Source organism: Bombus vosnesenskii, unplaced genomic scaffold, assembly GCF_011952255.1.
Source record: "Bombus vosnesenskii isolate JDL3184/JDL3185 unplaced genomic scaffold, Bvos_JDL3184-5_v1.1 scf7180000013316, whole genome shotgun sequence".
Lineage (NCBI taxonomy): Eukaryota > Metazoa > Arthropoda > Insecta > Hymenoptera > Apidae > Bombus > Bombus vosnesenskii.
Window position 1 is genome coordinate 2,213,960 of NW_022882962.1, and position 14,048 is coordinate 2,228,007.

General features: G+C 40.7%; 1 protein-coding gene across 5 annotated transcripts in view; it reads left to right on the plus strand.

Moving 5' to 3' along the window:
* The window catches only part of LOC117235345 (protein sickie), a 147,783-nt gene that overhangs the window by 78,997 nt on the left and 54,738 nt on the right, over nt 1-14,048 (plus strand). For all 5 annotated transcript variants that reach the window (XM_033497256.1, XM_033497255.1, XM_033497259.1 and 2 more), the window contains 2 exons: nt 166-533; nt 10,202-10,475. In XM_033497256.1, coding sequence (XP_033353147.1) covers nt 166-533; nt 10,202-10,475 — 642 coding nt within the window. The remainder of the gene's footprint in view (nt 1-165; nt 534-10,201; nt 10,476-14,048) is intronic.

Sequence of the window (14,048 nt, forward strand, 5' to 3'; positions counted from 1 at the left end):
ATGTAGTCCAAAGCACCTACTGTGAAAACGTTGAGTAATTACCTATTATGCACGGCTGCTAATAAACTTTGCATAGTTAGCGTAATGCAAACCATACTTTAGTTGCTAAATATCTAAAATAAGTGTTAAATGCAGGATCAGGCGTTAATTTAGTCTATTTTATAGGTTTTGTCAGAAAGTTCAACGTGCGGTGGAGGTTCTATGGGTGACGACGAAGCAGAGATGACAGTGAAGCCTATGCAGCCTCTACTTCGCGGTTACACGCCGGGTGCAAGGGCCCTTCAGACCTTACCAAGCAGAACAACAGCGCGACAGTACACGATTCTTCATTCTTCTTCTCATCATCATGTCGGTCACGATTACGCGGACATCGACGTCGCCTCCGGTTATCTGAGCGACGGGGAGGTTCTTCGAGGTGGCATGACCGTTGGTAGTAGAACTATATCCGACTTGTGCGATGGTTACATGTCCGAAGGCGGTGCCTCGTTGTACGCACGCAGAATCAATCCGTCTTACGGCCACGATCACGAGAGGTAAGTTTATAGAAACGTTCATTTTTATCTAAATATTTCGATTACGTTTATTCGACTGTCTAAATTAGTTGAAATTAAATTTTAGTTAAAAAGCAGTTAAAATTTATGGATTACCGCTGAGAAACAATACATGCTTCGCTAATCTATCATTCGGTTTCATTTAAGTCGGCTCGAGATTGTACTTATTTGTTATTAAAAATCCAACTTCACAGTGTTTATTTTTTGTTTACTTTTAGTAACATAAACTTTTAAAATAATATCCTTTGATGCAAGGAAGATGAAAAGATTTCAAATCGCCTGAAAAGTCTCCAAGCCAAAGCACGCTACGTTATACGTGTTTTCGTCCATTTATTTCCACGAGGGCATCTTGTTGCTTCTTGGTGCACGTGTTTCAATGGCACGTCGAGTGAGTCATAGTTCCCCCATGAACGTAAAATGTAAGCCGCCAGATTTGTCAGCGCACGTGGGCCCAATTGCGGATTCTAACCGATGAATATAATTTTATTAGCGGACAAAGCGTTGCCGTTCTTCAAGAAATTGTTTGGAAATTTTCATTTCTCCTATTCAATCGTTCTCTACTCGCGATTTATTTAAGAAAACGTAAATCAACCTCTAAAATTCGAACAAAATTCTTACATATACGTCATAGCTAATTAGCGAAAAAACGATATTTTTCACCCAACTATTTATTACCTTACAATACAATTGTGGAAACGATTGCTAATTTCATTTTAAACATCAAGGAGATACTTAAGTAATATTAAGTTATTCTAGCGCGAATCACTCGACGAAGTAGATTAACGATGTCTGAATCAGACTTAATACGGCATGCACCAAGTAGCGATGCTACTACTAACGGCCTTTAATTAGACGAAATTTGCAGGGGCTAATTTCGTACGGGCCTCCAATTACTCAGCTCTTCGCAGCTTAGCACGGTTATCTTTGGTTGCTTCGATTGAATTAAGAAAGCCTTGTCGAGATGCTGGTTAATTAACTTTTCTATGCTTCACTTTTATCCATTCTTCTAGTCTCTCATCGAGTTACCTTACCTGAAAATCCACTAGTTTTCTGTTAATTTCAGACCGTTTCGAAAGTGTTTGTGTCTAAATTACGTTCACGTAATTACGAACGCGTAATAAGTTCGTGAGATTTGTGTTATTAACATTCGCCGAACGAAAAGTAAAAGTGAAAATCTATTAAACTCGAAGAAAATCAAAGTATCCTTAAAACGCCCGAAACGCTTAAAATATTTGGTTATCAGATAATTCCGCTTAGTATATATTTGGTGTACCTTTACGGAATATTTTTCCTATTGTGACCAACCAATCAAAATCGGAGAATTTCGTTACGACGGAAGTGTCGAAGGATGGAAAGAAAATTTGACTGGAAGCAGAGGAGAATTGGCAATGGAGAAAAAAGCGGAAATGGGTCAGTGGTGATCATTTCGATTAGATTCACCGCATTGAGTTTGGATTCGTCTCGGTCGAATAGAATCTCATTGAAGCGTAGGTCGTTTTATCCAGCTCGTTCGACTATTCAATCTCATTTGATTTCCTTCGAACGTGTCGTCCATGTAAAGTGTATTGGACGAACGACAATAATTTCTCGCGAATGCCCTATATTACAACTCGGTCCAGCAGATAAGAAATTCCACTGCAATTTTCGCAGGAATATAGGACACGGCCATCGTTCGTAAGGAAACTCCGGTTGTATCGATAATAGCGAGGAAACAGCGAGTTAACGATTGTGATGCGTTCCATGCGACGAGAATAATCATAACGGAAATGTTCTAGCGCCATACTCGTAATTTTGTACGAATATCACGTATCGCGTTGACAATCTTGGCGAAAGTTGCTTCGAATATTAATATTTTTAGAATTATATTCTATAGAGATTTTTACATAATCAGAATCCATCGATTCATTCAATATCGCGTCCCTGCGCACATAAGGACCTTCGTTAACATATTGCTAGCAGATCGAGGGGATTTCCCCATTTCACTTAGCGAGGCACTGAACTCTATTGACGTAACAATAGAAACTTGTAATTCCTTCATAGACTACTACCAACCAAAGCATAATGAAATATTCATATCTCCGTCTCATCCAATCCACAAAATCGTTTCCATATTAATTTAGGATACAGACAGTTTCCAATCTCAGTATACGCTATAACGTACAACGAACATACAATTCTTTGGTGAACTACTGGATTGTGTTCCTTCTTTCCGAGCCTGTTCGATTCTTAGGTTTCCATTTTATAAGAAAAGCGGAGACACGAAACAGTTAGGTCGGATGAAAAAGAAAAAAAAAAGAACTCAGTGAACGTCCCACCTAGAGTGACTTCGAGTGGATTATCCCGATTATATCGAGAAACGCCTTGAATTTAAAGCGCGCATCTATAGAGCCGTGCCCCGTGGCAATTTGCCCTCTGTACCGATATTCGAAACCTCGACACGATCCAGACACTTGTATGGCTATACAGTACATGCGACCTAGGCGAAAAACGTATTATCGGCAGTCGTTCGATTCATTTTCCGATAATAGAGACAAATTGTTCGATCGATGCAATTTGTTACAATTTGTTACAATTTGTTATAAATGGATAAAATGCCATTTCAAACGGAACGAGTATTATTGCAGTTGTAGCAATAAAAAGATGCTTAGGCTTTTATCACACTTAAACTAGCCTATTAAAAACAAAAATTTATATGCCATAGATATATTTCAGTTTCAGCTTGTTTCATAGTTAAGGTCGTAGCACCATTTATCGATGATTCTAAAGTTAGAGTATTTGATTCTATTTATTTTACTACATTCTGTATGATATTTCCTATCCTCTCGGACTGAAACGATCGTTTCTTTACTCTGTCATCATACCGTTTACTATCTCAACTTCTCGATTGGTATCGTGACACTTTAGGACGCTTCAATTTTCCACGGTAATTTACTCAGCCAACGACAGTCGCTCGTCGAACAGAAATACTGCGGAGTATTGCGGAGCGTTCTGAAGGTAACGTTCAAGCCAAACAAGCAGAAACATAGACCGAGAACAGCAGCATTCGCTCGTGCTCGTTTAGTGTAAACGGCCGTCTAGCAATTTGTTCGTAGAATTATTTACACCGAAAGAGCTTCGCTGCGAATATACGTTCGTTAAAATTAGACCGTGCACCTTCTACCACAATGCTCGATAGTTATTTCCAGTTCGATCCTTACTTACATCAGCGACGACGACGTTTGACGAAATTCTAAGGCAGTATATTATAAAATGGATCGCATTAATGACGTCTAACGAAGAAATTGTAAGAAATCCTACTATAAAATAAATTATACGATAATCGAATCGTATTAGATCATTCGGATGTTTGATTTCCTATTCGGCGAACAATCGCCACTCTGCGAAAAATAGCTCGCTTACGCTTTAATTTCGCTAAGCACAGACGAATACGAGGGATTGCTCGTCGTTAGGCTGAAAGGTACCTTTAGGACACCCACGCGAGTCTTGGTAGTAGGCCAACGGAATAGCCGCTAGGCCGCAGGAACAGCGGTGTTTTCGTAATACGCCAAACAGCCGGAGGCGTATCATGGACCCTCTCCAGGCTTGCTAACTCGTTTGGCACAAGCAAGCCGCGTATCATCCGCTTGAAACCCAACGCGCTTTTCGGAAATTCAATATACTTGCCCCCGTCTTCTGGCTCGACCCTCTATATATCCTTCCACCATCGTTGCGAACCCCATAAAGCAGGGCGAGCGCACAACAAAGAAGGCAAGTTCTGAGAGCCATATTCCAACGATTACGAATCCTCCAACAATGCTAGAGAACATTATCTCTCGCTTATCCCTTAGCATTCGTGCTTTTAATTCTTTTCTACCGAATACTGTCGCTTCTGCAGCTTCGTATTTGCTCCTTTTTTTTTTTTTTTTTTATTGTGTCCGGAGAGAATTGCATTCGACTGTATTCAGAGCTGCTAACGATTATACTGTGAATATTCGCGCAAATTCAAATTTTTCTGACCACAACTGACCAAAAGTGGAAGCCGCATAAGCAAAAGTTTATTTTATTTGCTGAATATCGTAGTGAGTGCTATATTTGGAATATTTTATATATTCTTGCATATTATGCTCAACCTGTGCATTTTCCACTTTCAAATATCCCATAATTGCATAAAAATCCGCAGTCCACTAACGAGTTCGAAGAAAATTCGTGCCAGGAAATAAGGCAAGGGGCGAGAGCTGGCTTTCAGCACGTCATTTACGGTACCTTTAAACACAATATTTATTCTAGAATTGACACGAAATTAGGATACCGTCGAGGTTCTATTTAATTTTATCTTAATGCAGTTTCCAAGTTTGATTACTGCTCCCATGTGTGGGTATGTGGTTCCTCGTTCTATTTAATTACGGGCTTTACGCGATGAAGACAGAGTCGACGGAATTTTGACTCGCCAAGGTGGAGGTTAAACCCTCCAGGTGTTCCTAATTGCAATCATCAAACATTGAGAAAATGATGTTTACTCTTCCCTTAGTTCTTCCTCTTTTATCCCTGTTAAATCTCTTTAGTACGTCTGATCCTCCCTAACAAAAATTTATGACTTTTGTCACAGTAATCCATAAACCGTATAATGTCCTATTAATTCAAAGCGTTAAAGAGGAACGATGTAACGACGAGTTGCGCATGCGATGCGCTGTAAGAATTATTGCAAATAACGTAATATGGGAGAAAGAATTTATTCTACATGAAATTGTAATGTGATAAAAGAGCGAAGATTATGTGAAAAACGCAATATGAAAGTGAACGAATAAATTGCCACTGTGACGTACAGAATATTTCGTGGAAATAACGAATAACCAAAAGACGAATAAAAGTAGAGCAATCGGTGAGTACAGAATTAGCTAGTACATTTCAAACAATGTTCAGCAGGTGTATGTAAATACGATTGCCGTTTGAAATGTCAGGACAATTATCGAGGAATCGCAGGTACATAATAGAGAATACGTTCGGCTTCAGTATCGAACAATAATGGATTGAAACAAACAGCAAAGCGAGAAATCAATTTAAACTACCGAGAAGAGACGTGGCATTCGACGTAGACGTATGCAGAAAGATAAACTTCTTTGTCTTTTGCAGACGTTGCTTCGTATTGTCCCTTTCAGTTGACAAAATGGTAAGCGCACGATCATTCGTGTGTTGCCAAATTTTGACGTCATGCGTTGCAACCTGCAACGCCTTTTTTCTTCGACTAATTTTAAAACGTTGTCGACAACGATTTTAACCCCTTAACCTACGATTTACGTTCGAGAATTTTGGGCCGAAAATGTACAGCTATTATATATTATATTTGGACCGATCATCGTACTACGGGCTATGCCCATAGGTGTACGTTATGGGGTTAAATCAATATAGAATACACTTATTTACGTATAAATCATTAAAGCATCGAACGACGACGATTTGTAGAAACCAATATCCACCAACATGGCGAATTTACGCGCTAAACCACGCGTTCGATGTAATTATCCTGATAGATCGCTAAATTACTTCGCACGGAAATACTATAACTCTTTGACCGGTTGTAATAGTACACTTAATCCTTCTAATTGTTTCATAAATCACGAATTGCAACTTTCCGGATAATATGTGTTCATAGGGTATTGATTTAAATGGTCGGCTTTCGAGGCATTTGAATTTAAAATTGAAACTGCGATTGAGACTTTTTGCCTAGATGCATAATTCATAGCAGAGATGTCTAGGTTTTGTATGGTAATGCGGATTATGAAGTATTCTCTGCTAGAATATGTCAGAATCCTAGACTGGCGTAAAAATTGCACGGTATAACTTGCAACGCGCAGCGTTCGCGATTTCATCGTCATCATTCGTCTGATTAAAGACAAATAAAAAGAACCGCGAGTAGACGTACATTCGTTTGACCATTACCATATAATTCCATCTCTTTCAAACGAAATTTTCATTCGCCTTTGATCAAACAAACTTTTACTTAACCCGCCTCTGTCAATAAAAAATTCCAAACTGTGGATTTCTATCGTACGAGCAAAAGCTCATAGTGGGAGGTATCAGAGTTAATACAAAGTCCAATTATACCAACTGTTTGTTCGCCGACAAATGTATACGTACAAACGGAGTTCTGCTGTACTCGAAACATTGCGCGGAAAGAGTCTCATTTCTGATCCCAAAATAAAAAAGAAAGTAAGAAATGACAAAGAAAACAAAAAAGAGGTAGAGATAGAAGAAGAGACCGGATCGAGTAACTGGAAGGAGACGTTGGCGCAGTAGAGAAAGTTTATCTGTAAGAAAAAAAATTGGTGGTGAGTCGGTATCTAGATTCTAGATGAAGACGAGGACGTGTCGTCGCGAGACGATACGGAGTGAGATTGGCACGACGCTTGCGTGGGCGGCGTGACGTCACGTGGATCGATCCGTCGGCGGCGGTTTCGCTGGTGCGATCTGCCGGCGACGTTGCTAAACCTGGCAGAGGGCAGCTTAAGGCGCCACCAAGGGTGGTTCTTGCGCGACAGCTGAGAAGGGCGCGGAGGGTTGCACTCGGGGGTCGGTTTGACGGGAGAGACCTATCCGTAGCGTAGCGCGTAGTGGCGAGGGGTGGGGAGCATCGTCGAGAACGAACGAAACGTACGTACGTACACGAACGACGGGAAGTCGTGGTTAGCGATAGTTCTCCGGGGACTGAGGAGCCGGCTACTCTTCGCCACGTTCCCGTCCACACTTTTTGTTTCATATTTTCTCCCAATTTACACGTTCCCGGATTCGCACACGAAATCAATCACCGTCGGCCGGTTTCGAACCAACTAACCGAAATATTGTGATGTTCCGCGGAAACATCGGCCGCGTGAGGAGTGTACGCGTTAAGAACGTTGCCGAGTGACGTCCTATACGGAGGAGGTGAACCACGATTTCCGAGACGCAAGTTCAGGGTAATCCTTCGTTCCGTTTACATTTTCTTTTGTCTCGCTGAGTTTCAACGTTTCGTCCTTTTCGCTGGCCTGATCACCGGATATCGGTGCGTCCGGGTGTCAAGGTTAGGAAGTTTTAGGGGATGAATGACCTGTCACGAGTGTTATTTTGTCGCGGACCTTCCGGTTACCGTCCGATTCGAGAGACAGCAGAATGAGATATTTTATTTGCAACGTTCTATGTAAAGTGACGGATATTGCACGGTTTTGTGAGTTGAGAAAATGAAAATGACGATAGTATACAAAATTTGACGGGAGGGTGGTAGTTTTATTGTACGATATTTGCTTGAGAAAGTGAGAATGAAAAATTATATGGTCGAATTTACGCGAATGAAAATATATTCGAGGAATCGTTCGATCTCGTATTCCGAAGAAAGTAAACGTCGATAGCCCCGTTGAGTTGTCTTTGACATCGATTGAGATGCTATACTTTTCAATAATTCCATAGAATAGATTTTTGCCGTGCCGTCTATATTTTCTCTGTATCTTCGAGTAGTTCTCGCTACTTGGAGAATTGTACATTATACATTTGTACGGACATAAGAATAACAAGAGAATCGCTATGATACTAAGAAAACAGCCATCGTGTTCGAATTATCTCGGTACGAAAATATTGATATAATATTATTACGAAGGGTCGTTAATATCGAGACAAGACGATCGTTCATTGTAACCATCGCATCTTACCGAAAAGAAAGGTAAGAAAGAATGGACGAAAATCTTGAAATGTTGATGAGAACACAGCTGTAACTTTCACCGTCTTTTCTCTACCTTTACTTTCCTTCGATCTATCTTTAAGGAAATAAAATCTTTTCGATGGAACTCGTGTTAGAGGTATTGAAAGAACATCGCTACACTTTTACTTTTCGTGACTTTACTTTTTAAATTCTTTGGTAATTCACGCGCTCTTCCCAATTATCTAAAATAAAATCTTTCATAATGCAAGGCCATCGACGAATATTTTTGTTCGAAATGGAGCAACGAGTTTCATGTCACCTTCGATTATCGTTAGATCGTAATGTTTAAGACAGCTTAATCTTGATTAAATTAAATTTATTTCACGCGAGATATAAAGTATTGAAAACGATAAAGATCAGATTTGAAGAAAGTCGACTAGACTTAAAGTAAATTCCCGTATCGTTCGATATAACATGTACAGCTTACTGTTCGGTATCGTATATTGATTACGAAATCTGAAACAGTAAACAATTATATTACGTTTCACGCGACGCGTACGGCGTCACGGATAATTACAACGGTATGAGAGAAACGCTAGTCGAAGAAAGCTTGTAAAGAAATGTCGGAAAAGCATTATTAGAAGCAGAACGCGTTAATCACATTAGTTGGTAAAGTCTTGCGACAGCAGTGCGCTCACGTAAGCACAGTAATCCTAATCCTAGGCGCGTGATTCGTGAATTATTAATCGCACGAGCCACGAGACTTTCCAAGATTTGCATCAGCAAATTTGTTGCTCGGAGACTTGTCTAAATGCAAAGTAAACATACATATCACACCTGCGATCGGACGCTCAGCAACCGACTTATACTACTTATAAACTAATTAGTCAACGTCCCAGCCGTGCAGAATCTCCAGATCTTTTACGTCAGCTTAACAACCGCTATTGATTTCATTTCTTTATTCTCTTTGTTCAACATCTTGCCTCCTTTATCCGCATCTAATCACATTGGTATTTTAAGTATCATACCATAAGAACACGATAATAAATCATCGTAGTTTGACTGAAAAATTTGCCAATGTTCTCCCGCCTCACGTTACATATAATAGCTGGAGTTTCGAGTTAAATCACGCGACCTATACAGACTTTTAAAATGCCACGAGCACAGAGTCAAGTTTTAACGTGGTATATATAAATCAACGCGTTTACCTTCAGATTACAGGTCGCGACGTTGCCAAGAAGGAAACGTTGATTCGTTAAGTTTTTGTGCAATTTTAATTGGCGACAATCACGAAAGTCGTCTGGCACAAAGGGGACGAGGTGGACGCGCGGACAGCGTCACATCGATTTAGAACAGCTCGCAGGACAGACATTGTCGGCCAAATGGATTGACTCGCGGATCTAATCTCGCTAATAGAGCAATTTCTATATGATTCGAATCCTCCCTCGTTTGACACGATTCATACTGCCATGGTAACTACGGTGCTTTTTCAACCGCCTGCAACATTCTGTCGGAGATTCCTTACAAAAAAGCCAACTACGCTCGTCGTTGTCTAGGTACATGCAGCTTTTATATTCCGCGCGTTAACTCATCCGGTGTGTCTTTAAATAGAAAAGCTCTGCTATGGCTGGTACTAGTCTATTCGTTGCTTGAAAATCTTCTTCCAAAGGATAAGTTATCCTACAGTGGGTACTCCGGTACTTGGGTACCAAGGTACTCTGCAATTATTTTTCTAAAAAAATTTTATTTACTAACATCTATAGAAAGATATCGATCAGATGAGATTTATCGCGACAAAGAAGCGCAGTTAGGTAACTTGAAAATCCCAAGAAAAAAGAATGGTTACCTCACGTCAAAGCTTATTTAAGTTTATGAGGAATTACGACAACATACGTAAAGGGGCAAGCGAAGCAAAACTTGGCATAATTTTTAATTGAATATTTTTTAGAGCGGTGTGGCGTTGAGCGTAAACATTAACGAGAGTCGCACGTGCTTTTTTTTTTAGATACGTGGGTGGTTCGAGGCGAGAATTGTCAGGGGTGAAAGAACTGGTGACCTCGAGAAGGGTGCAGAAGAGACCCTCGGCAAACGTTGTAAGGTCGGATGGAGGTTGCATCGGGAGCAGTCCAGGAAGTGGCAGCGTCATCGCAGGCGGCTTGTTAGGCGGTTGCAGCGGTGGCAACGACGCCTTAGCGGAGTTAACCATCGAGGACCTGGCATCTATTCCCGCCGGAAATCACACCTCCGCCAATCACACAGGCCATTCCTCTCATCACAAGGTCAGCGAACTTAGCTAAATCGATATTTCGTCGGTGGTATTTATCCTTTAAATAAACGCCAAAGTATAACCGTTGCCAAACAGGATAATGGCGAATGGAAATATTGTTTACGGGTTCGTTACACGCATAGTTAATTATTCGTCAGTGCAGAATTGTTGTTTAATGGAAGCTCAATTATGTACACGATGGTTGATGCTTTCTAAAGAACAGTGAATTACAAATATTTGCTTGTAATTTCATTTTATACAATATCTTCCTTTCGTCGACTCGTGGCAATAGCGGTAATTACATTTGCATAATGCACAGTTTAAATGTGTCGTTACATTGGATATTTTGATCTAAAATACTACGTATTTAATTTGTTAATTAGGGTACCACCGAATACGCATTTCTCTTCAGGGTCCGTGTTTCTGATAATTCTACGTTATAATGTATTTTAGTCTGTTTATATGCGCGCAATTTCTGAAAACATCGTTAGGATGAACGAATAATTTTATATATGGAATAATTGTCTGGTATTTATAAAGTAGCTGGAATAATATTCATCAGAATATTCCCCTGTACATACTTAGCGATCGATGACTCCACTTTGGTGACAAAGATGGCATGAAAATATCGCGATTCGTTGAACAGGTTGATCATTTTTGAGTGAAAATTGGAGGGGCGCGGTTATGATGGTAAATGAGACAGATAGGTACGAACGTGCGCAACAAATGCCACGATTTTCTCCCTTTGTTCATACGCTCCATCATTTCCAATCAAAGTAATCCGCCAATAGCTTGTTCATTAAACACGCAACGATAAACACGACGTACCAATTCGGTCGACGTATCAATTAGGGTTTTATTAATCAGTTGACATCGGATTGCTCGGCAAACATTGGTTGCAATTAATTAAGCTTACAATTAAATCGGAGTTCCGGTGAATCAATTCCTTTGGAAAAAAAAGAATGGTAACGAGCTGGAACAATACGAATTACCACAGGCTTTTACGTATACGCGCGTACCTACAGAACGAGAGAGAGAGAGAGGAAAAGCGAAGGGTTGATTCGCGAGTCATTGCGGTTTCTTGGAACAAATCTCTATAATTGACAAACAATTGCTCGCAGCCGACAATATAAGAACTACTCGACGTATAATAATTATTCAAGACGCATTACGTTGTGTCGTCTAATTATTGAATAGATGCGTGCACGGTCTCACCGAAACGTAGGTCGGCAACGCATAAGCGCGGATGCGAGTTCGTGCGCAAACAATGAAATTACAAAGCATTTCGCTTCTACATATGCGTCAGCTGTTGCGTCGTGCAGCTGCCGTATACTGGGTGGTTCATTTTAAATGTTCTACGTTCAGGCGATTGGAAATCAAGTTACGGCAAAAATCGAATTAAAATGCCACCGTCGCTTTGACAATTTGCCTGTACATTTTTCTCCATTGATCTCGAACCCGAGAATTTGTTGTTTGATGGCGCAGATGAAAACCCCGGGAATCAGCCTGTTTTAACAACGAGAAACAAAAATATTGCTCCAAACTTTTTGTGCTATGTTGATGCACACGAAGCACATCGTGCGTAAAATCATGTACAATCTAGTAAACGTTACTTTGCCTTTTGTCCCCATAAAAACCGTATATTTGCAATTTTAAAATCATTAAAAAAAAGAAGAGAAAATGCCAAAGGATAATATCGTGAAAATAGAACGCCCGACGTAACAGCTTTACACAAAAGACAGCAATCGAACGCGCGAATATTTCTACGTTCCTCGACAAGATAATGGCGTTACTGGAAAACGACATATGGTTTTATCGCGCAACGTATTTACATGACAAACAGCAGAAATTTCTCGTTGGTTGAACGCCGGTATTTTCCATCGGATAAACTGCATTCCCATGCGTGGATTCGTCAGGGGCGCATAACGCGTGCATCAAGGCACTGAGCGAATCAAAGTGTCTTTAATCACGGGAGCAATCTTCTAGGTGATCTGTACCCTTTCAAACTGGGACTTTCCCTCGCTTCGGCTATTCTCTACCGCTCTCAACTTTTTTTTTCCTATTGGTTGGTCAATCGGTTTCTCGTCCCCCGCTTCTTTCACCCGTTCCAATTTAACTTGCGCCTTGTGTATCGCGCGTTTATTTTCTCCCCTTTTATTCCCTCTTAATATACGGCGGTGCATCGCATCGCTGTAACGCTGCATGTTGCAGAGCGCTTGCATTTGACCCCCCTTTCCCTAATAGCCCCGTTCACAGCGTGATCTCCCTTTTTCTCTCTCGCATAGTGCATAGCGCAATGCCGTATGTTGTCGGAAGTTTAGATGTTTCGTACGCGCGCATCCTGCACCATCCACCCAATGAATAAGAGGCTTAGAGGACCCCTGAGATATCTCGAGGCAACTTTCCAAGCCACTCTTATCGTAGCAAATAAAGAAGAAAGGAAAACGGAGAAAGGCAACGAGTATTCGACTCTCCGGCATTGTCCTTCGATTTGTCCACGTCGTTTCTTATATCTTTCCTATCTTACCTATTTTTTTTTTTCTTTCAAATTTTTTATCCTTTCACGGACGACCACGTCTTTATTCCTCTTCGCCGATATTCCCTACGGTCGCTGTTTTCTTCAGTTTCCCGAAGGAAACGTTTCCTCGGGAGGTTCGTCAAAATATTTCGACAGATAGAAACAACATTCTTTGTGAAAACAGTTTCTTCGTGATACTCGTAAAGAAGCAGTTCTTTCCAGGCTTTGTCCATCAATCGAGGAAATGGCAAATTTTACTACAATGTTTTTAACTTAAATTTGATTAGTGTGTTTGAAAAGTTGAATCAAACATCTAAAATTTTGCTAAATCTCTAATACTGGCAGTTGAAATTTTACACCATCGTTGGTTGAATTTATATCGGGATACCACGACGAAAATAAAGGCTTCGGGGATCGGTATCGATTCTCAGTCCTTTCCGGGGGGTTCTTTCATATTTTATCCTTTTGCTTCCGGCTGGTTGACTTTCTTTAGCTCTCTTTTCCTTTCTTTTTCTTTTTTCTTTATTTCTCTTTTCGTCCCCCCCAAAGGCGAGAAAGGATTTGTGAAATCTTTGGAGAAACGTCTCTGTCGAGACGAAAGGCGCGAACAGCGTTTGGTGCATTCGGTCGCGTAATACAAAAAGGAACGCGTTTTGCACGAATTGGGAAGAAGGGGAAGGATTAGTGTACGCGTTGCTGTGAGTTATGCAGACGGGTCACGGCAGGTCGTCGAATGGAATCGATATCTGCTCGCTGAAATAATAACCGTTCTCTTTTCCCGACTATTCCTACTCCCTTTGACGGTCTCTGTCGTTCGTAGGCAACAGTTATCGCGAACAAAATGTAGCTATAGATGCACGCGAGGGAGGACCGTTTCGCTTCGGGCCATTTTCACGTTGCCTGCATCTATCATTGATAATACGCACGTGCTGGCTGATCATCAACCACCTTCGGAGCTTCTCACTTTCATATTCAGCCCACTGTGTTCCGCTAATTAGAAGCGTTGTCTTCTTTTTTTCAGATTGTATCATACCCTGTTAATGATCGTTAATAAACTGCGGTTGTCTA